The sequence below is a fragment of the Planococcus citri genome, chromosome 4, assembly GCF_950023065.1.
Source record: "Planococcus citri chromosome 4, ihPlaCitr1.1, whole genome shotgun sequence".
Taxonomy (NCBI): Eukaryota; Metazoa; Arthropoda; class Insecta; order Hemiptera; family Pseudococcidae; genus Planococcus; species Planococcus citri.
The window spans coordinates 47,444,330-47,469,684 of NC_088680.1; the positions used below are offsets into that span (position 1 = coordinate 47,444,330).

General features: G+C 32.9%; 1 protein-coding gene across 1 annotated transcript in view; it reads right to left on the reverse strand.

Annotated features, from left to right (window-relative positions):
* The window catches only part of LOC135845187 (uncharacterized), a 69,418-nt gene that overhangs the window by 9,200 nt on the left and 34,863 nt on the right, over positions 1–25,355 (reverse strand). Inside the window, exon 3 of the mRNA XM_065363653.1 lies at positions 6,010–6,271. Coding sequence (XP_065219725.1) covers positions 6,010–6,271 — 262 coding nt within the window. The remainder of the gene's footprint in view (positions 1–6,009; positions 6,272–25,355) is intronic.

The window sequence follows — 25,355 nt, forward strand, 5'->3', positions numbered from 1 at the left end:
ACCAATTCGAAAATAAAAAAGCGAAAAAATTAAATAGGTATAATGAAAGAATGTACTTTTAGCGCAATAAAATTTGCTTCATTAGCTCGCTTAGTCATTAAAAAAATAAAAAAGTAGGTAGATAGGTATGTAATACGATAGTCGAACAAATGGAAACCCCATTAAAGAAACCGTAAGTATAGATAGGTAGGTACATAAGTACTTATTCCAAGTTTACTTTTTAATTTTACTCGAAACGATTTTTGTTTTAAATTTTTCATTTAGGTAAAAGAATAAAGGAAGACGTGTTTAAAAATCCAAAAAGCAAGCTGAAAATAAAAGAATTTTTAATCGTAACGTGTTTCAATGTTTAACTTTGTGGGAAAAGTAAACTAAAGGTGTTTATCATCGATTATGAACGTACGGAACTAAAATAAACCTCGGCCTCTTTCGTTTTCCTTTCGCCTTTTCTTTTTGTCATCTCCCCACTGTGTAAAGTGACGGCTTTAAAGAATGAACTGGCACTTTTCATTAAAATGGTTCTCGTTCAGTTGACATAACAAGTTAGCGTCCGAGTAAAAGGTTTTGTTTATTCAACTTCTCGCACCTTCGAAAATAGAAATACTATATCGACCGATATTGCACATTCTTTGTTTCATTTTTGGGCAAGTCTTCGAGCCGACTGCGGACCATCGACTGAGAAGGCACAGGCACTAGGCAGAAACAAACAAACTCTTTTCTTCAAAATCATGAATATGGATGTTTCATTCAATTGGTATTTGTCGAGTACTTTTAAGAGATTATTTTTATGTATTGTGTTGTATATGTTACTGTCAGTAATAATGTAAACTACCGATGGTTTTTTTTATGTATGTGAATGCGTGTAACAGGTCTTGGACTGGTTACATTTACAAAACGGGTCAAGAATTTTTGATGGCTTAAGCAATTATAAAATGATCTGTACTTAGATGCGTTATTTTCTCAACAACTAATTCTATCTATATAGGTTTTTTCTTCTTCTTTCTTTCTCAATCAACTCGAGTGATAATTTCAACTTCTTTGTTTTCATTAACTGAGTTTTTTGTATCAACTTGCAACACTTGAACCTATAAAGAATATTTGATGATTATAGTGCTCAGAATCTTCACTTATAACGATGAGTAATACGTTGGATTGTTCGCCTGTTTATTGTAGATTATGCATTTTTTTCAACTCGATGATGTTACGTTTAGTATATTCGATGGTTAGAAGGAGTTAAAGTTTTTCTGAACGTTTTTTTTTTTTTTTTTTTTTTTTTAAATAAAATTTTATGATTTGCACATTAATTGTGAATACGTCATACGCAATTATTTTTTTTCTTGTTTCAGATACCAGTTCACTTCGTACGACGATCACTTGAATTGCCAACTTAAAATCAACGTACCTACATATCTAAATGTAGTAACTATAAAACCGTGGGAAAAGAATCTAAAATTTTACGTTTCTTCCAAGTCGAACAGAAGCTCTAAACAATTAATCTGTACCATCACATCATAAACCCAACCGCCGAAATTTTCCAATACCTACTGGTCTGTAATAAACTAGGTTACTACGAGCAATAAAGGTCTCGACAATAAACTTACATCCAACAAATAGAGAGGAAAAAAAATAAAATAAATATAAAGAGTCACAAAAAAGCAAAAAGAAAAAAAAAGAAAGGTAAACTCGAATAGAAACAAAGTGATGTATTGTATAAATCAGAAGTCGGAAGATTTATTCCCTTTTTAAGAGAATCGTGTAATCTGTTCGTTTAATATGGCAAAAAAGAAGATTATAATTCAGGCCGCTGGTCAGAAATCACAGCAGGATTCGACAAGAATGATCATTAAGCGAATGTACAGTAATAATTCACTGGGCGAGATACGATCAGGAGTGTTCACCGACACAGCGTTCTTTTTTTTTTAACAATATTCCTTGTTACAGTGAGCGCATTCCGGCTAATCGATGCTGCAACCATTTCACACAGTGTCTTCAACTTGGGAACCCGATAACTAGATTTTTAACCAGCTTCCACCATCGACATTACGTTGTTTTTTCTTTTATATTTATAATGCACGTTTGTTTTGAATGTGTGTGGCACTCTAATGCTGTTAAAATTCGTTTAATACGAATTAGTTATGTATATTCGAAGTTTAGAACCTGATAACACCATTAATATGGCGGTTCGTTTATGTTCCAGAAATGTTTACTCCTTTGCTGACTAGTTGTCAATTCATGTAGCTTTTTTTTTCTTTTTCATTCTTTCTTTCTAGAGCGAGTTTTTTTTTTCTTCATCTCGACAAAACATATCCATCTTTTTGTAACATTAATACGGTGAAAGATTGAATGAATGCATTTAGAGATGTAGATACCATGGGGCCTACTAGTATACCTAGATAGGTACACGAATAATGGTAATAATGATAAATTAGAGATTAATTTTCCAATACATATTTTTTCACCAATACAAAAATTACAAATCACATTTAAACTGCTGGAAACTATAATATGTAAGTATTTACAAGGTAGAAAATTAATTTTTCATCTTGTAAATGTCATTGTCTAAACATATCACCGGTTAATCGACCAGCACAAGCACTTCATAGGCTAAATGGTGGCTCAAAAATATACTCGTAAATATGCAAATTGGTCTTGAAATCCATTATTGCAAGCTCAATATGCACAGGTATCTGACCGGGTATAGATGATTTAAATTGTATTTTATTATTGAAGAAAAAAAATCATTGGTTGTAGGAAGAAGAGAAGGGTTTAGTTTCTTGGTTTGGTTGGGCGTACATCCCTCAAGCTTTGTAATAATTTTATGCAAAATTTATTCATATTACAAGACGTGTGTCTTACATTTGGGCAATGAAAATATTTTTAAATGATCGAAAGTGAACTTTTTAATCAATATAAGTACATTTTGAATGAAACCGTGTAATTTTTGTTTTATGTCATGGCCCGCCTATTTATATCTATGAAGTGATCTGTATTGATGATGAGGTGTCTATAGATGAAATTTTATGCAAAATTGAAACACGAGTACGATGTGTATAGGCCTATGGTTTAGCTTCATAGGTACATTATTAAGTTTTAATGTTGTAAAACACAGAATGGATATCTATTTGACCACGCAGAAATATTATTAATAAAGTGATTTGAGGACACGGAGGCTGCATCGATCATAGACAAGAGAATAATTTGGCTCACTAGGTGTAGGTACCTGTTTTGCTTCAACACAGTAGGCAGAGGAAAAAATGTATCATCAAGATAGAAAAGCTGGGCTTAAGTTCAAAAATTTTCTGAGAATTTCGCAATTTTGTTTTCTATTTTATTCAAATTAATTTTGTTTACTATAATTTTGAACATAATTTACCTCTTGTACCTACCAACCTAATCAAAATTTCTAGTCTTTGAATTACAATTTGCTTTTTAACGAATTCCCCTTCCCTCCCCTTCTCATTCATCAAGAGCCATTCTTTTTCAAGTCCACCTGGAAAACGAGGTGCTGGAAAAAGAAAAATTCTAACCTTTGTTCCCTCTATGCTCCTATCTTGATAGTTCTGTCTACTGTAAAAATTGTAAAAACCTTTATTGAAAAAATGTTGCATTTTTTTGAGATGATTTCTATTCCTACAAATAATTTTGCAATTAATTTGAATGATTGAAAATTCAAAGTTGATCCTAAAAATACCTATTCTGCAGTGATGAACAGTTGACAGAAAATTAAAACTGAAAGCCGAAAGCCGAACGAATTCTGACACCAAGCCAAAATCTGAAAGTTTTCATTGTTGAGTTAGGTTGAGTAATTCCCAGCTAAAAGCATAATCTAGCATTTCCACCATTTCTACCTAATTGTTTTTTTTCTGAATTTGAACCTCGAATAAGTGATTATCAATTTTAAAAAATATAAAAACTTTTTCAAATTTCATCTTCAAATTTTATTTTTAGAAATTTTTCAATTTTTTCATTTTTTTTTTTTATTGAAAAATGTTTTGTATGTTGTAAGTTGGGAAAATTTTAGCCAAATGAAGCCGAAATTTTATTGCTGAAAGCTGACTTAAAATGTAGCCAGCAAAGGGCCACAAGATTACAAAATCATTCAAAAACGCTGTACGCTGAAAATAGCCAAACACTAGCCATAAAAATCAACTGAGCTAAGAGCCAAAATTAAAAGTTGAGATTATAAAATTTCGATAAAGAGGCCTAACCGAAAGCTTTAAGTTTTATTTTAAAACTTCTACCATCCCTGATATTTTTTAAATTCTTTCACAGAATCAATTTTAAAAAATTTCCGGTCATTTCATCAACATTTTTTTTTTTTTTTAAATAACTCAAATAAGTATAAGTATATTTTTTGATGAATTTTTTGACGTATCTCGGTAAATTGCGACGTCCTTTTGAATAATTCTACAAAAGCTCATTTTTACTCGAAATTAGAGGAGTACTAACTAAGGTGGGTTGTCTTATTTGACCTGGTCGATGGAAAAAATTGAAGAAATTGTTTTCCTTCGCAATATTCACATTTTAAATTTCAATTTCACTATTTTTATTTATTTATTTTTTTTAATTTAAAATCTGTCAACAAAAAATTTTCTAGAACGGTGAATTTTTAGATTGAGATCTTCAAAAGTAGGCAAACTCTAGATTTTTAGTAGTTTCAAAAAAAATTTCACTTTTATTGAAAATTATAATTATCAATAAAATGAAATGTTGAAAATTAAAGTGCAATACCTATAGCCTAAATAAGTACTTACACCTCTAATGAAACTCTTTTTTATACAGCATTTGAGTCACATTTGAGTATAGATATACCCCCTATACCTATAGGTGATTTTCTAATTCACAGTAAGTAAGTCTGTTGCTTTCATTTTTTCACTCAAGTAGTTCCCAAGAAATGAAACAAAACCAAACTCAAATGAACACAGAAAACACCTTTCTGTCCATTATGTACACTTTAATCCGTTTCAGTGTCGTTAACCAGTTTTATATTTATTAAATTAATTTTTAATTTGATACTACACACGATACACGCTTCTGTTAACATTCCTTTAGCTTGAGTTTTATTTCAGGTAGTACTTAATTCTCGAGTTTATATTTAAAACTGGTTCATAATTTAATCCTTTAAGCAAGGAAAAATAGGTAACTTAGTGTTTTATTCGAATCCAACGTTAATTTTAATTTTTTTTTTTTTATCTAATAAACCTATAATATGGATGAAGGTGCATTCGCGAATGTTATCTTTCTCTGTAATACCTATACCTACTACATCGCTATATACAAATAGATTTAGCTGTATTTTTTTTTGGTTTTAATTTCTGAAATATTTCGAGGTTCCGATTCCGATCGCACGTATGTGTTTAGTTTTAGGTATTTATCTTGTTTCGCGAGCACGGCGGCGTTACAGTGTGAATTTTTTAGCATAATAATTTGTACTCGTAAAACTTTTATAGTGACTTTACAATCTCGTTAAATTGTTATCTTTAATTTATTAAATTGAACAACTTTTAAACCAGTTTTTATTGCTTGTTGAATGAAATACGATTCTTTTTAATTCAACAACTAATAGGTAACCTGTTGGCGTTTACATTTGGCTAAATATTACCTACCGTGAAAAGTTCATTAAGTTGTGTAAAAATCAAACCATAATAGCATGGTCATTCGCGACCAGGCTGTAGGTAGCTTAAAATTATGACGACTTTTGACAAATGATGCGTAATTTTGTCTCGCGAGTCGTCGAGAAAGACGAATCGTTTGAATAGATCAATATGCTTATATGTATCTTGTATGTGTTGTGTACCTATACGGTAGGTAGGTAGTCTTGAATGGGGGATTTATTGTTCGAGCTCTCGTAAATCATTCCCATAGCGCGCACGGAAGCGCGCTATACCCGTTGACCGATCAACCGCGAAGGTTAGAATCTTTTTTTCTCCCAATTAATTAAAACTAATGACTACGATTAATTAAAAGTACACTCAGATTCAAAAAGAATGCCGATTGCGTACATTTTACCTGACTTTACGGAACAATGTACGTGAGATCTGCTTTCATAATAAACCCAATCGAAGCCAGCTTCTACGGCTAAACGCGCTAGCATGCCGTACTTGGAGGAATCTCGATCCGATGTCGTGATATCGACCGCACGTCCTTCGTAGTGTAAGGATTCCGGATGGTGCGATCCTTCGCTATCCCAGCTCTCGATTACACGCAGTCGAACGCCCGGCCATAAGTTCATTACGCTGACTGCTAATGTGTTCAGTCTTTCTTTGCATCTCTGAAAAAAAAAACGAGTGGAATTCTTTTATTTATCTTTTATTGTAGTAAGGCAATACAGGGTATAAGTAGCGAGAGCTTATTGGATAATTAGCTTTGTATAAGTTGCTATAGCTCATCAATCATATACGATGAAAAATTTATATTTAATGAGATCTGTAGACATAGTGGCAACATTGATGGGCTTGAACGTACTAGAAATTGGGAAACATATTTTTTTCTTGTTTGAACTCATATACCCAACGAGTTGGACGTCTGCCTCATCTGTCCTCACACCCCCTCCCCCCTTAAAAATCTGGAAATGCATGAATTGTGCATAGAAGGATGTTATGGAATTTTCATATTCACGATACATATTCTTCCTCCCCCCTTTCTTAAACACCTATTCAACGAACTAGCTGGTTATACCCATCCCTAGTCCTGCTTTCTATCACCTGCGAATAATTTCTAACAAAATGAATTTGCAACCTTGTCTCGATTTCGAATCGTACCTACACATTTGAAAATACACCAGAGTTCTCATAAATGCTTCTTTCATACGCATTCCAAGCGAATATCTTGATATGCAAATGATTATTTTTCAACAGTTTAAAAACCCATTAAAAGAAAATTCCACGTTAGACGCGAATAAATCAGAAAATCAAATCGCAATAAATTCTATCCATCGTTCTGGTAGGGGTATAGAGGGGACATAATATCGACCTACTACACTTTACTAAAACCAACCCACACTGACTCTACAAGGGTCCAATGTAGTAGGTAGAGGTACGTGAGAAAAAACTGCAATAAAAATTTCGAATTTGACCACAAATCGAAATTTTTTCGCGCTGCTTTATCTTTGATGATAGATGAACCGCGCATCAGATAAAAGCGACTAATAAATGTTAATATTGTGAGAAATCTCAGCGAGCTTCTCGGTTTTAAATGGGCGAATAAAAAATAAAAGGAGGAAGAATTCTGTTACCAGTGTGTTTTATTCTTTGGTAGGTAAATAAAATAAACACGTTGTAAATTTGTGTAGAATTGGAACTCTGCACATAAAATAAGGATTGGAAAAAAAAGATAGATGGGTTCGGTGAGCGGGGTGTAGAGAAAACCGAACACGGGGAAGCGAATCAAGGGCAATGGACGACTCGTAAATCTCGGTTTTACGTCCTCTTTTGAAATTATGGCTTTTAAAATGGAGTATAATAAGAGTTATTAAAACACGGAGGGAGTATATGTGCAGGTAAGGTATATATATAGATAAGAACATTAAAAGATGTATAGGTAGTGATAGAAGAAGAGTATAGACTATAACCTGCTGTACGAAGAATAAGAAAATGGAAAATCGTGTTAAGATATTTTTTCCCTTTCAGGGTTTCGTAACTTTTTCGAGTTTAAATGCGAAATATAGGTACACCTTATAGCTTTTATTTTACCTGTTGCTGGTTGAATGGTATGTCTATCTATGTAGATTACATATGAGACTCATCTTATGAATTCTTTTTTTTCGTGTTCTCTTCACTGCTTCCGTTGTTTTAACACGACAAGGGTAGATGATTTTTTTTGTATTGTATAGCCTGAACGAGGGTGTCTGGGTGTCATAAAACATTCTATACAGTGTGACCAAGAAGTCCTGATACTCGTACTTTTAGGTGCCTTTATTGGGGGGGGGGGGGGTATTACGAAATGACCTGATTCATTTTGCATTTTTCTAAAATGAAAAGTGCTTTTGGTGAGAAGATTCTAAAGAGGGTTGGCCACAGGTTGTTCCTAAAATCAACTGGAATTCAAATATAAGTAGATATTATGACATCGTGTGTGAATAGGATTTAGATATGTCCAGCTGAAAAAATGAATTCCTTAAATCGGTTCAAAGAATTTTAAACAGTTGCTGATAATTCTTCAAGAAATCAAAATAGGTACCAAAATGAAACTTGCATTTAAAAATTTGCAGTAGGTATATAAGTACGAGTACATGAAAAAATTGTTCAATTTCTATTTGAAAATTTTTGAAAACAGTTTATGCAATCTTACAACCAGATTTCAATAATAATTCTCAAAATATTACGATAAGCTGAGAAAAAATGAGAGGGAAATTTTTTGAGGAGTGCCTATATAAGATAGTATATAGGAATGAAAACGGTTTTAGAAATCAAATAGGTAGGTATAGTACATTAATTTCAATTTGATTTTATTATTCGAAGTTGGTGAAAGTATCTTCAGCTGATTTCTTGTACTGCCCTTCTTCTCATAAGTAGACTCCATTTTTCAAAAATACTGAAACTTGAAGATTTTGAAATCAAATAAAAATTCAAAAAAGAAATCTACGGAGTCAAAAACCGCAAAACTTGAGAAGAACTCAATCAGATGTTCCTTCTAAATTTGGGCGATGGACTGCAACAATGATAGGTATCTGACAATTTTCAAAATATTTTTCAAAATAATTAAGTACATGCAAAATTATTGATTTTCGGTTTCAAAAAATTTTGATCGCTGGATATGGCGAATTTTTTGATATTCGGTTTCAAAAAATTTTGATCGCTGGATTTGGCTAATTTTTGCCTTTTGGTTTCCCAACAATTTTATTCCCTTGCATAAAAGCAATGAGATCAAATACAACGTTTAGACTGTTTCATTATTTTGTAAATAACAAATTTAATCTTAAATTTTGAGCCATTCTCCGTCAGTCCGACCAGGTTTCTGCAGAGGGTCTTACGATTTTATACAAAATTTCAACGACGAAATCTTGAACCCATAATTGTAACTCCAGCAATTGAAAAACCAAATTCATTTCCCATTGGAGAATCTGAGTGAGGGAGAGAGATTCTTATTTTTCACTTCGTCGATTTTTAATAAAACATAACCAACTCTACTTTAAGCAAAACGGATTCAAAACTGTTTTCGTGAGGTATCAAAAATTGCACTTTCAGTTTTCTATGAAAACCTCTGCCTCAAATTTCAACAGGTTATATTTGTAGAAAAGCTCTCGAGCCTCGTTTAAAAATGAGGAAAAATGGAACGCAAGTCTCGTCTGTCAGGGAAATCATGCTCTCAACTTAATGATGAAATTGATAACTGAAACTTCATTGATAGGAATGTACAGGATTTTTCCCAAGTTTTAGGCTAAAAAGTTGACAATATTCATTTTCCTAAAATTTCCTGTAGGCAGTAATTTTCTAAAAATTACAAAAATTACCAGCAATTCACCAGCAAAAACCGGTAATTTACCAAGAAATCCAAAAAAAAAATCACCAGTAGATAATCTATCAAAAAAAGTTGTCAGTAATTTATCAAAAATTACCAGTAATTTACCAAAAAATCACCAGTAATCAGGGATTTCCAGCCACTCAACCAGCCAATAGCTGATGCAAGCCAATGGTATTTAAGCCAATAGCCAAAAGCCAGCTTAATGAAAAATTGCCAGCCAGTAGCTAATAGTCAAAAACTAATAAACTTGAAGTGATTTTCAAATTTTTCAATTAAAAATTTTTTTTCCATAATATTTTATATTTTTTTTCACTCACAACTCACGTCTTACACTCACTGACACCACAGAAATGAAATTGTCCTTTAAAAATCATCTACTCATTATAACAAGTGTTTTGAGGGGTCACATGTATTTTTATTTTCGTGAGCCAAAAGCCAGCCAATAGCCAGCTTTATTTAAGCTAATAAAAAATTAAGCTAAATGCTGATAGCCAAAAGCTAATCGATGATTGGCTGGAAATCCTTGCCAGTAATCTACCAAAAAAAATTGCCAGTATTTTGCCAAAAAAACTACCATTAATTTACCAAAAAATTTACCAGTAATTTACCAAAAAAATTACCAGTAATTTACCAAAAAAATACCAGTAATTTACCAACAAAAATTACCAGTAATTCGCCAAAAAATTAACAGTAATCCTAATCTACCAAAAAAAATTGCCAGTAATTTACCAAAAATTGCCAGTAATTTACCGAAAATTGCCAGTAATTTACCAAAAATTACCAGTAATTTACCAAAAATTACCAGTAATTTACCAAAAATTACCAGTAATTTACCAAAAATTACCAGTAATTTACCAAAAATTACCAGTAATTTACCAAAAATTACCAGTAATTTACCAAAAATTACCAGTAATTTACCAAAAATTACCAGTAATTTACCAAAAATTACCAGTAATTTACCAAAAATTACCAGTAATTTACCAAAAATTACCAGTAATTTACCAAAAATTACCAGTAATTTACCAAAAATTACCAGTAATTTACCAAAAATTACCAGTAATTTACCAAAAATTACCAGTAATTTACCAAAAATTACCAAAAAATTTACCAAAAATTACTAGTAATTTTCCAACAAATTTATACAGTAATTCGCCAAAAAAATTACCAGAATTTACCAAAAAAATCACCAGTAATTTACCAAAAATTAACCGTAATTCATCAAAAGTTACCAATATCAACCTAATGTAACTAGGTATAACTACCTACTTATCAAAAATTACCTGTAATTTACCAAAAATCAGTGTAATTTACTAAAAATGGCTGGTAATGTACAAAAAACGTGGGTCAAGTCTCCTTTCTGAGATAAGTTTGACATTAGTTTAAAGTAAGTGGAAATTGATCGAAATTATTTTTCAAGCTTCTAAAGTTTCTAAAATTCTGAAAAAATGTCAGAAAATTATTTTTGAAGGTTTAACACATTTATTAAGAATCTCGGTATTGATTTTTATTTCTATAAGATCTTGAAAATTGAACTCGATATTTAAATTTTATTTCATTCAAATTAACTGGAAAAGTCAAGAATACGTTTTTTCCTCCCCAAGTTTGTGATAGCCTGATATAATGTCAAGTTTCGAGGTTCAGGTTTAAGGGATCGGGTTTTGGCCACACTATTTGCAGAGAGGACGAAAGCTTTTGAAAATTTACTTTATTTTCGTGACGAAAAATATGAAAATATCCATTTTTTTATTTACCTAAATAAATATGATAATTCAAAAATAAAAAATTGAAAAATTGAATTCAATATAGGAAGCTGAAATATTGGTAGCAAAATGTTTTGAATACTTATTCTAAACCGCAAACTGCATAGGTATTAGGTACCATCGTTTGATTGAAATCTAAGCCGACAGGTTGAAGTGGTTCGCTCGTTAGACCTCCTCCAACGCAACCCTTCACTCCTTCAGTACTCAAAAAAATCAGTCCAATTATAATCAAATTACGTATAAACAAGAGTATAGGCAGGTATATAGATACGAAAACAACAATAAAGCACGTAAAACCCTCACCAGCATCATTGCCAACATAATAGGGGAGACCTGCAGCAGAGAGCATGTAGGAAGGACAAACTACTCGATGAAAAAATCTCGTTAAAGGCTAAAAATGCTATTCATAGTGTTAAAAATTACACGGGATTAAAGTCGTATAGGTACAATATACCTATTAAATAGATACAAAAGTCGCACGCGAAATCGATATACATAGGTACCTATATAGGCCTGCATCCACGAGTATAAAGGCGCGACTCTCTCGAAACAGCGAATAAAAACCGAAAGGTGTATCGCGGGTCGGGGTATATGAATAGAAAAATCAAATTCCTGCAGCATCCAGCGATATATATTCTCTTTCTATTCTTGGCGAAAATCTCACAATCTCACACACACTGTCCATGTGCTCTTAAAATAGAGTAAAAAAAAATTCTTTGGACAGGCGTGGTTTTTGTACTCGTAGTACGATAGAACGAAATAAAAGATAACATAGGCCGGTATTAAGCCAGGATAGAGGTAGATAAAATTAGGTGTGTGAGTGTGATTGTGACCAGGATATAGGTACGTATACATATTATAAGAAAAAGCAACAAAGAGAAAAAATCCGCTATTCAATTACGAAAAACGCGCACCAATTCCTTTATGTGTATGGGAAGCGTGAAGAGGTAATCAATTGGTTTACATGATTGTAACCGGGATGCTGTCAAAACAACCCTAAACATCGCTCACCCTCTTGGGATCGATTGAAAAACACCTACGGTTTCGGCCTTCGGGATCACAGTGCACATCTCGTGTCCCCGCGTTCGCACTGCTCCCACACCGCTCCCTTCTCGCCGAGGAGGAAAAAAAACTCCCCGCGGAGATACATGAGAGAGGTTTATGTAAGAAGACTGCGGTTTTTAAGTCATTTTAATATGTTGCGGAAACCAGCGTCGAGATCGCATTCCCAAGAAGAGTTTCTCCGCGTTCTTCGGCGGTGGTGGTTTTTATCGTTTGTCGTCATGTCAAGAAAGTACGCACCTCGCCTTTGGAAGTCGCCAACGCAGTCATTATGCCGCGTAAATTACGTACCCGGTGACAGCTGCCGCGTTTTTCCTGTTCTTTGATGAGATATCGGCGCGATAGAGGTACCAGGCGCTAACCAGCTATACATACATTTACCAAAGTCAACCACCACCACCACCACTACTACTCCAGCTTCAGCTACTAGGTATTATTCGACTATACGAAGCGAGAGCCGATAGCTGAATGGATGTCGCTTAAATTTTTTTATTCTTGGTTTATACGCACGCTGTGCTGGGCTCTGTGGGCCACAGTCGAGCCGCGAAAACCACCGCCGAGTATGGGGCCATTTAAGGTACCCGAGCATAACCAGCTCGATGACTAAACGTCCTACAAGCCGGACACTAGCACCCTTAGGTATTTTGTAGTATACTCTTACGCGATGTCGCATTATTTTGTCATTTCAACCATAACATAACCTGCTTGGTTAGAATGCATTCCAATCGCATTCACATGAAATGTAGACAGGTATATGCCTCGCCTCTCATTAGTCTGTATTGGAGCCTTTATTTCAATTTTTCGCCGAGTTAATTTAAAATTACCCCGAACAAATTTGCAACCTACCCTACTACATCAATTGGGAAAGGAGCTGATATTTAGCACTCGAGTGATTTTAATTTTCCCAGTGATTTCTGAATTCCATTCAGAAATGAAGAAATTGTTTAGAAAAGCTGAAAGTTTAATTTCCATCTTGCCGAGGGTTTCAAAGTCGACAGAAGGGGTGACACTTGCTGAGGGAGAACGGGTAGAAATATTTTAATCAATTATATCGAGAAAGCTGTCGTTGCTTTAAAAACGTCACACATTTGCTCGATGTAAAAAATTCATATTTATTTTTCAAAAAAAAAGTAGAATAAAAAATAAATTGGAGGGCGAAGAGAGCATGAGAAGAGAAGGTCGGTCAAGTTAATTTCGAGAAACTTTAGGCCTTGATTACAGCAAGTGATTGAACTTTGAGGAAAGTACAGGAATGAAGAATAGTCACATCATCATACTAGATCTTATGAGATGGAAAGACTCAAAGATGCGGCCATTTTAGGGGAAATGCTTTGAAGTCGACTACCCCAGGCTCAACTTTCATTTCGCCCTTCAGTCACACTATCTACCCTTGAAAAAAAGTTGTCATCAAATTCTTGACATTATGTCAAGCTTTCCCAAACTTGCGGAAAAAAAACGTACGTGTTGTAGTCATTTTCAGATTGAATGAAATAAACTTTTAAATAGGTATCAAGTTCAACTTTCAAAAGCTTATTATAGAAATAAAAATCAAAAGATTCTTAATACCTACCTTGCGAGTGTTAAAACTTCAAAAATAATTTTCTGACATTTTGTAGGACTTTTAAAAACTTGAAAAAGAAATTTGATCAATTTCCACTTATGTACCCGGGTCATTTTTACTTTTTTTTCGAAAATAGTTTTTTTTTAAAAAAAAAAGAAGAAAATTTCATTTAAAAATAATTAGAAGTGTTCTCGAAACATTAATATCTATAGGAATTGCTTGAATCACTGAATGCATTTTTTCCAATTGTTATACAGCTTTTCAAAGTTGAAGAGCAATTCTGAATCCTGAATAAGATTTGAAAAATTGAGAAAAAATTGAAATTACCTATCGGGAAACTGTGGAGTGGACCTCAGATTTCTAAATTGAAATTTTTGGCTCGTTTATTTGAGTCCATTTAGTCACATTAGGATTGGATTTTTTAAATTTAAAAAAAAAAAAAAAAGAGGGAAGATTTACTTACGATTTTTTTTATATAGTACAACTTGAAATTTCAGGAGTAAATACCTACTTCAAGGGTAAAATCTGGTATTTTTTAGACAAATCTGTTCACAATTTCACGACCCTCCGAGGTTCAAAGGCAAAGAAACTTTTCAATCCATTCTGTGTGTCTCGATTTCTGTAGCCAATTATGTAAATTTATGCCAAAATCATCACAAAGAGGCAGAGACAAAAATTGAACCTGATCTCGATCCGATCCTTTATGATCCAGATTGTTCTTAGGACCGCCATCCCTACCTCTCAAGCTGATTTGTTTTTCATTTCCCAAATTTAAAAACTTCTAGGAAAATAGATACATATTCCTTAATTTGAAAGAAAATGTCAAGACCAGAAATTTCATTTTTGACCATAAAAAGTTGACTATAAGTTACATATATTGTTTAGCTCCATAAATCATTTTCAAAAACTTTTAACCTGCAGGAATAGAAAGCTAGCTGAAAGCTAAAAAAGCTAAAAGCTGAGAAAGTTTTGGATTTTTGAAAGTTAAAAGCTCTAGCCAAAAGCTTTATTTATTCAGCTTTCTTTCAGTTTTTTTACAAATTTATTTGGTTCAGTTTCTGTTTAAGTTCTTTTTTAATTTTCACATTTTACTTTTCTCAAGTTTCAGTTTTCTCGTGTTTTTTTTTTCGTTGTGATTGTGAGTTTTCATTTTTCTTTCTATTCACCTAATTTAAAAAAAATTGAAAAACTGAAAGCTGAAAGCTAAAAGCTGAAAGCTGAGGAAGTTTGGGATTTTTGAAAGCTGAAAGCTAAAGCCAAAAGTTTCATCTTTCACCTTTCCATCCCTGCTTTTAACCTCGCTTCGCTTGGACGAATTTTATCATTTAAACTTTCAAAAGTTTCAAGAAAAGAAAAAAAAACGATATTTTTTCAGATTATTCAAAAATAGGAGAGGTCGCAACACTTTCAATTATTGAAACTGATAAACCTCACTCGTCCATTGTTGGTGAAATGCACTTCTTGAAATGTTTATTTTGGCTTGAAAATTTTCGAACCCTTCTCCCCTCCCCTCACCTCCCAGAAAGGTTCTCCCCGCCACCTTGCTGAGGCCCTCAGGACTGTGAAAAGAAAATCCGGATAAAATGTTTTCCGATTTATGTAGTATTTATTCACACTTTATATAGATTCATGAAAATCATCATTTTTCCCTTTGAATTTTTGAAAGCTTTGAATACCGTAGACAGCTTGGGAGAAAAAGAAATTGGTTTGAGTGAAGCGATGAAGCCAAAAAAACAACGTTTTTTCGTGAGAAGTTCATTTTTTTGGCTCCTAAATTTTAGAATTGGAATGATGGATTAAAAAAAATTCAAACAATAGAAAAAGAAAAACAAACGCAAAAGCTTGAATGACGAAGCAAGGGTAATGGCTTTTAAAAGGCTTCAAATTTTAGAATTATTGAAAAGTTTTTAAAATTTTCAATTTTGAAAGAAAAAAAAGGAAACAGGCACGAATTGCAAAAGCTTGCGAAAATTCATGGGCAAAAAAGAAGGAAGAAGGGCTGTCGAGAGGAGAGCAAAGGGTGCGATTTGTCCCAAAAGGAAGGGTTTGTGATGAAAGAACCCCCTTTTTTTACTTCTCAATAAACACAAATTTTTGAAAGGTTTTGCTCGGGCTTGTTTTCTTTTCTTTTACAGAATCAAAATTTCTATTTAAAAATATCATTCAACTTTCAAAGTTTATTAAAGTGAAAAAAAAAACTTTTCGCATAAAAAGTGTCGTTTTAATGCCTCTCAAAATACAAATTTTCAAGATCTTTGGCCTTCACTTATTGAAGCTGTTCTATTCTCTTTTTCAAAATTAACATCTTAAAAAAATCTTTAAAATTTTCAAAGCTAAAAAATAAACTTTTTGTACAAAAAAAAATCGTATCTCTCAATCTAAAAGTATATTTGTGTGATGATTTTGCTGAAGGACAATCATTTTAAAATCAAAATTAAAAAAGTTCGCAATCAGCCAAAAAATGTCCTTCATTTTATTTTTTTGAAATTTGTTTGTAGTTTAATACCACCTTATCATCGATTAATTATCCATCTAAGTGGGTATGAGATTTATAAACCAACAAATTAAATATATGTTTTATGGATTGGAAAAAAGTGGACACATTTAAGGTAACGACTGAAATTAATTTTAAAAAGGTGCAATTTTATATGCTTTATATCTGTGTACTCATTTATATAATACATACTATACGAAGACAGAAACTGGATTCAAACTTGATCATGTATCCTATATTCGATATATACAGTATTAAGTATAGTTGATCGATTAGGAAAAAAAATTAAATGACTTTCAAATACATAAGTAAACGCAGGTATAATCACTTTATGGTGAACAAAATCTCACCACATAATTTCGAACGGTTCGTTTACACTATAAAAATCAAGATAAGCGGCTCGAAAGCGAATTAACTTTTAAGTAAGTAAACGCGTTAAGCTCGAGTTTTCATTGATTAATTTTTACTGCTTTCCATTCACCATTTTGAAAATAATTCCGAACCTATAAATATCTTTATTACCCACCTCCGGTTAAAATTTATTAGTTCTAACATATACGCCTTATTTCGACGATTGGTTTCACCTCATAGATACATTTAATACCCTTCCATTCCTATTACATGATCAAGATCACTTCCAGACTGAGACAGCAGCGTACCTACCTATCTATACGAACCTTTAACGCGAACGAGCGTAAGGATTCTATATGTGGCAACGTTGCGTCGTAATAAATTCGATAGGTGATAGGATATGTGTTTTTCTCGCGTGTAACTAAAATGAGTTTTCATTTCGAAAAGCCATCATCATCATCCTCGTATCTATCTATGGTCCAACTCCCAAATATATTCACATTATCTATATGTGTAAAGGAATTGGGGAAAAAATGCTCGCCAATTATTCAAACCAGTTTTGATCAAAGCTACAGTTATAAAACGACGGCCTCCATCAATTAAACCTACACATCGCGTCGAAAGTCTCCGAGAAAAAACCTCGTAATTCAGTATTATCGTTCTCATTATCATTTTTGTCAGTTTTTTTCTTTTTATTTTCGTTGTTTGGTTCGCTGATGCTGGCATCTATAATACACTGGAAAGTAGCGACAGTAAATCGAGGTGCGGTTAATTAGGTGTTGATTGAATGTATACTTACTAGGTAAGCGAGCATATACTTACAATGAAGGAGCCGGGGATGGGATAGAGGGATACGGTAGAGAAGCGTTGATTTAAGAACCACTGAAGTGATAACTCGGCGTTAAAACAACAAAGCCGCTAAACAAGATGGCTGTGTGAGAGGCTGGCCATGTTACATCTTTGGTCGGTACTCTTTTTGAGAGCCACCAGACATAAAAGCCAGGAGGTTTGTTAATCTCCGCGCGTATCTGTGACGAAGCTGCCACGCCCACAACTCTCAAAAACTGATTAAATTTATTGCTATTATTTCCTCATAACGAAAATATTTTCACGTCTGTAGTCGTCTGTTTTCTTCTTACTTATATGTATGTATTACACCTAGTAGGATACGTGTGTCTGTGTGTACTTCTTGTATTATGCTAATATTTATACTTTTTTTTCTCCCGAAACGCCGTTTCGAACGTGTTAAACTTAATCGCTATAACTTCACGTCGCTTTTTAAAATGTTAATAACCTATTAGTCATGTAAGAAGCATTATCCGACAATGACGTTTATTTATAGAGCTTTTGTAGTCGATTTAAGAGCTGATGAGCGGGCGCTGTTTTACATTATAAAAAAACAAGTAGAAAACACGCCGACATTGCGAATTTTTTACTGTTTCGTCGGGTCGTTTACTCTTTAGCTTTGACGCGGTTGGGTCGCGGACTCGGAGGGGGGAGGGGATTTTTTTATGGTTTATGTGTCTCTTCGACGGCGGTGGATGAGGTGATGAGTGGAGGAATATAGGTGTTCAGTAGAATGCTTTTGATGGGTGATTTTCTTGCTGTTCGAATTGATTAATCAAATGATCTATGGTTGCCTGCTCAGATAATGCTTTGGTTATTATGATAAAGTATAGGAGCTTGGGAAAGCGTTGTCGTTCTTTCAGGGATGTGGTATCCGGGGCCCCTGTTCATCCCTTAAGCCCTTCGCCCTTACTAACTGACTAGGGTCGCGTGCACATGAATCGAAATCTGACATTTAATGCTATAATTAATTAGAGCAAAAGCGATAATAATGTAATAATGATGTTGACTCTGATCGCTATATTAGTCCAAGGGAAGATTATAGAGAAACAAAAAAAAAAACGGGACATTTAAAATTTGTAGTCAATTTTGGAAAATGTTGACAAGACTCAGACTTGGATCATTCTCCTTCTTTCCAGGGAATTGGAAAAACGGTGGCAAAGAATCGCATATTCTCCTCTAAAAAATTTGAAATCGTCATTAAATTTATTCGGAAAAAACTGGTCAAAAAATTGAATTTAGTGATTCAAATTTTTGAACAAGACAATCAAATTACAATAATTTCAGAAACTTTTAGCCCTTAAACACCCAGGAAAATCTAGAAGTGCACCCACCGAAAAAAGATGCTTGTTGGAAATAGTTGGAAAATTTGGAAATTTTGTTGGGAGAGTTGAGAAGAAACTGTAAGCAGGGAAAATCAAAGAAGTACCAAAAACCTCTTTTTTCGACAAAAGTGTTATACTTAAAGCAGAAAAATGGGCTTCTAACATCAAAAATAATGTTGTTTCACTTGAAATTTTCCAAAAAAAAAAAAATTCTCGATACAATGCATTTTAGTTAAAACTGTCCAGAAACTCTCAACTTCCGCTAAAATAGCTAAAATATCAAAAAAATTTAGCCAAAATGGGTTATTTTTGAAGGTATAAAAATTATGTCCTGAAAGAATAGTAGAATTGTGAATTTTCGAGAACTTTTGCCCTCGCCTCGCTTGATAGAAAAATGTATGCAAAAGCACATTTATAAACTTTTTGGGAAAAATTGGATGAGTTGAAAATAGTTGGGAAATTTGGAAATTTGGTTGGGAGAGTTGAGAAGAAACTGTGTATACTTAAGCAGGAAAAATCAAAGAAGTTCGAAACACTTCTTTTTCCGACCAAATGTGTAATAAAGCAGAAAAACGGAGTTCTAACATCAAAGATAGATAGGTAATGTTGTTTCGCTTGAAATTTTCCTAAAAAAAAAAAAGTTTCTAGAACTAGATAGAATGCATTTCAGTTGAAACCGCCCAGGATGTCTCAACTTCTTCTAAAATAGTTAAAATATCAAAAAAATTTAGCCAAAATGGGTTATTTTTGAAAGTATAAAAATTATGTCCTGAAAAAATGTAGAATTGTCAATTTTCAAGAACTTTTGCCATCGCCTCGCTCTCGGGTCCCATTATTTTGAAGTATCAAGTACATACATACCTACATATAATTTCATAAAAACTGAAAATACTAAAAGCCTTAAAACCAACTTTTTGCATAATCAAAAATTCAAGAATGATGCTTTTTTACTCGTACGTTTTCGAATTATCAATTTTTCACAGCTTTCGCCCCCTCTTTACTCAGTCTAGATCGTTTTCCTTTTCTTTTCTCTAACCACAGTTGGAACTTGGAAGGTTGGAAAATTGATTTCTCACATCAAAAATAATGGTTTCTTTTGAAAAATTATTAATTTTTGAAAGTTATTGTCCTTGCTTCACTCGGATCTTTATTCCTATTTTTGAAAATACATACGAGTACATATTATAATTTCTTGAAAACTAGGTAAGTATAGGTATCGTTAAAATTTTTAAAAATTGAAGCTATGAAATCCAACTTTTTCCATCAGTTATTTTACTTTTTGAATTAGGTATCAATTTTTTCAAGGCTTTTGCTCTCACTTTGCTCGGGCAGATTTAATTTGAATTCTACTGTGCAATTTTTCAAAAAATTTCAAAAATAAAAAATCAACTTCAGAAATTTAAGAAACAAACTTGACCAATTTCCCAACCTTTTTCGTCAGATTTTCCAAACTTTTTACCCTAGCCCTCCCTCTAAGAATTTTTCAAGCTAATTAACGAGACATGGTTCGAACAGATTTTGGAGGGAGGAGTTTTGGAAACAAAAATGTTGAATAATTTCAAATGTTCAAACGATACTTTTATATTATCTACTTGACAAAAAATTTGAATTGTTTTATTTCAAGGTTGATTGATACTGAAATCCAAAATCAAAAATTCGCAATTTTTGTGTGTTATTTTTTTTTAGTTTTTTGGTCTTGCAAAAAAAGTGCAAAATAAGGGGAAAAGGAGCAAAATTTCAATTGAAAATACCAAAAACCACAAAATTTTGACTAATACTTCAGTTCTCATATTGAAGATAATTTTTTTGTGCCTCACAACTTGTAAATTTTCTGAAGCTTTCGCTCGGCCAAAATCTATAATGTTCTTTTCTCTTTTTGAATTTGATTATCAAAGACCAAAAGACTAAAAAAAATAACTCGCAAAAATTGTGAATTTTTGATTTAGGATTTCAGTGTCAATCAACCTTGAAATAAAACAATTCAAATTTTTTGTCAAATAGGTAGATAGGTAATATAAAAGCATCGTTTGAACATTTGAAATTATTCAACATTTTTGTTTCCAAAGCTCCTCCCTCCAAAATCTGTTCGAACCATGTCTCGTTAATTAGCATGAAAAATCCTGAGAGGGAGGGCTAGGGTAAAAAGTTTGGAAAATCTGACGAAAAAAGTTGAGAAAATTTCAGTTTTACCCCCCTTCCCCACCTCCACAACACATTACTTCGTCAAGCCTCTGGAAGAGAAGAAGCTACAGGTCTGAAGAGCAATTGTCTTAAGACCCTCGCCGCAACCAAAATATCAGAATGTCTGAGTTCATTTTTGAATTTTTTACGAATTTTTTGAAAATTAAAAAAGAAAAATTGATCTTTCACATTAAACAACGATTCTTTGAACAAAGTGAGCAAATAGGTATGTAAATAGCTCCTTCAATTCATCTTCACATTATCAACAACTACATATATTATAGTACATACCTAGTTTTGGATCATATTTTTTGAATTTTTTCTAGGAATTTCAAATCTCTCCAGGAGGGTCAAAAGAGAACTTTGACACCTAAGTAGATTTTTTTCTACCGGAGTTTCGGGTCTCGTTCCCTCCAAAAGGCAATTTTACCATATTTATCCTCCTATGCTCTTTCACCAATGTGACGCATTATAAGAAACTGATGGCAATTTTCAGTTTGGTAAATTCTCACGCATCGGTCGTATCATTATAATATCTAATATATACAAGATACATAAATAATTGAGAAAAAATTTGTCTAAAAAATTCGCTTCTGAAATGTTATACTACGTCGAGGAACCGGTTAATATGGTAGGTTTGGCCAGCAAAGCTGAAGAAAAATTTTCGCACTAGAAATCATTTAATATTAATATTGTCCAGTCGACTGAAACTGTGTATAGATATGGTAGTTGTGTACGAGTAGGTACCTACAGTACCTACGACAGTAGGTAACATTAGGTATATTATTTACAGCTCCGAGAACAGCATTGTTTTTACTTGTTGAACAACTTTTATCCAAACATATACACATGGTAGGGAGAGAAAAAAAACACTCACGCATTAATAGGTATAGAAATACATATAAGAGTTGGTAAAACAAAACGAAAAAAAACAACACACATATAGAAATCGAAGTGAGAAGACACGAAAACTGTTGTTTTGTAGGATCGTGTTACGAAAAAGCGGTAATAAATAATAATTATAAAATCTGGAATCTCGCATTTATCCTTTTAGTCCGTTTATTTTAATAATCGTCAATGTCAATAAATTGGAAAAAACGCATTCCTGCATATCTGATTTATTCATCATAGAACGGAATCCAAAACCTCATGAGTTGAACTTACGTATTATGCAGATAGTGCAAAGAGTCTATAGTCTACAAGGTGTTTGAAAAATATACACCTTCTAGCTATATATCTACAATTGTATGAGATCGATTTGTTAATTCGCATAGATTATTCTGGGAAAATTACCATAGGCGATGGAGAAAAGTGCGCTGGCTCTATATCTATACGTAGGTACCATAGATACAGCAGAAGAGCAGATATACAGAGTTCAATGGTTTTCTTTTCCACTGCTTCAATCCAATCCGCCTCAGAGACAGATATTTCATATCACGCTGACAGTAATATGGTTATACTGGATAATTAAGAGAATGTCCCAGCGGGAGGCGCGGGTACTGGTAACTAAAATAGTAGGAGGAACAAATGACAAGGTCACAATTCCATCGAGGAATGTATCCAAAGAAAATTATGGGACTATGCAGCTATACACATTTTATCTCCACAGGAGTTACATTGTATTAACCACGGATTATACCATTTGTAGACAGTTTCTTCTTGTAAGATATCATTTTTTTCCTTTCATTCTACATATACATTGGGTACCATATCATACCTACCTATTACTTTACTACACTATGGCGTTACGTGCCGCGAGATTTCAGCATTTTAATGAGTGCACGTATATGTATATTTTTCACCATAAGTGTATCCATCCATTACAAAATGGCTGTCGGGCCATGCCAACCATATAGGTCAAAATTCTTAGAAACCCATTCGGTGGCGAAAAATCTCACGCTGGGTACTCCAAGTCAGAGGAATGGATTTGAGTCTGTGTCCTGCGCACTGAAGCACCCTCCAGTATTTTGGTTTGTTGATGGCGAATTGGTTTTGAATTATGGTTGAAATTGTCAAAATTTCTTTGCTTGGAGGTGATTTTTTTCTATTTCTTTCGTTTAGCTGAAATAAAGATATTTACACCAATTCGAAAAATCAAAAACCAAGGAGGGAAAGAAAGTAAATATAGGTAGGTACTCGAAAGGTAATTTTGAATCACTTTTGGAATTGAGGGCAGAATTTTCTTTCCCTAATTCAGCATTTTAATCAGTGGTATGAAATAAGGAAAGAAGAAGGGACGAGAAGAGAATTTTCTTTTCGGGTGCATAAATTTTCAGGTGCATTATTTTCAAAAACAGAGAATGAAAATCCTCTTAGCAAATCCCAATTCATCCACTTGAAAGTGACAATTTAATGCTTTACACCTACCCTAGGTTTACTTCAAATTTTTCCATAGAATTCCGTGCAAAAATAAATTTTTTGGATTTTAATGGAAAAATAATATGTAAAAATTCCAAATTTTTCATCTCATTAATTGATTCAAATTGAACTTTTAAACTTCAGCTGAAATTCAAAATATCTAAAAAAAAAATCTTCCTGGACAGTAATGAGCAATAAATCACACTCCAGTGATGAGAAATTCCATGCTTTACAAATTGTACTCCCCTAAATTGAAACTTGATTTTTTAAGATGAAAAATTTGAAATTTTCCAGCTAATTCATATTCGCAAGAAAGATGGTTCCTGTGCTTGTTCTATTCTATTTTTGGAGTGTTTGGTTTCTGCGTTTCTGTGGTTTATTTTCATTTTTTCCGGATCTTGAATCATTTTTTTAAGAAACAAATATGAAATAAGTAATCAACACAGCGAAATATGAAACGAATAAAAAAAAACAAAAAATCCAGAATGACCCTCATTTTTACGTTTTTTTATCTTTCTAATTTTGTTTCTTCTCGCCGATGATGGATTTCAGGGGTGTGGTTGTGTCCAGAGCGGGGGGAATACTTAATTTGAAGAGTACATAGAAAGAACCACTGAACCAGACAAGTCACTTTTTTAAACTTTTGTGTTACGGTGTTTTAAAGTAGGTACCTATCAAAATTCTATAATTTTGTATGAATTTGAATTTCATAAAAACAATGGCTGGAAATATATCACACAACTCATCCCACAAACACAACTCGAGGCATAATATAAAAAACATGAAGAAATAGGTGCACAACTTACGAATTGAAAAGTCACTCTTTTTGTGAAAAAATCGAACAAAAAACCAAAAAATTAGTGTTTTGAAACAACTTGAATTCGATGAAAATCGATTATTATAATGACATAGGTAATGAAAATATTTCGCATTCTGAAAATACTTATTAATGTTTAAATTTTCTTCATCTTGCCTCAGATTTGATCTCGGCTCATTTCTCTCCCCTCATCCTCTATTTTTAAAGGCCATTTTTAAGACAAAAAAAATCAAAATTTTTCAAAATCTAAATGGACTAAATTTTTTTACTCCTCAATGTGAATTTAATTCGTCCCTAAACTCATTTTTGAAAATTGTTGACTTGTCTGGTTCTTTCCCTGTGGTCTTCATATTTTGAGAACCACTGCTTGCTGTGAATTTGTCGAAGTGATGGTTCAAGTAGTGGGGGGGGGGAGTGATCCTGCGCGGAAAAGCAGAAAAAATCAAATTCTTCTTCAGAATATTTTTTTCTTTCCTCTGCAGAAAAGATGTTGAAAATGGAAATGTTTAAGTCACAAATGTACACTTTTTTTCAAAAATATTCTATGTATCAGAAAAAAAACTGGATGAGAAAAATTTTTTAAATAAAATTTTTTTAAGACCATATGGACCTACCGAAAAAAATAAATTTCGAATTATAGTCCAATTTTTGGCATTTTTCTGATTTTTTTTCCAAAAAAATCAAGATTTGAATTTTGAATAAAAATATTGTAAAAAAGTTTTGACAGGTAGTAGGTACCTACTTTAAAATTCTAGAATAAATTTTTCGACTGCTATCAAATTTTTTAATTTTTCGAAAATTCCTTCCTCCAAATTTCAATTTTAAAGCAATTGAGTGATCGATGAAAAATGCTGCTTGAATGGTGAGGATTTTTTAATGTTTTCCGGGACGAAGGAAAGGAAGGAACCACTCGAGACGACACATTCTAATTTAAACGAAACTAAAGCTAAATCAAAAGACCGAATGTTTTTCACTCCTCTTACCAAAAGTTTTGGTGCTTAAAGATCATTTTTGAATTTTTGGTGAATTTTTGAAAATCCAAAAAAACTGTTTTCATATAAAATTTTCACCTTATTCAAACGAAATGAACTCGTACAAATATGTTAGTTGCTTTATTATTTCAACCATTCAACCCATC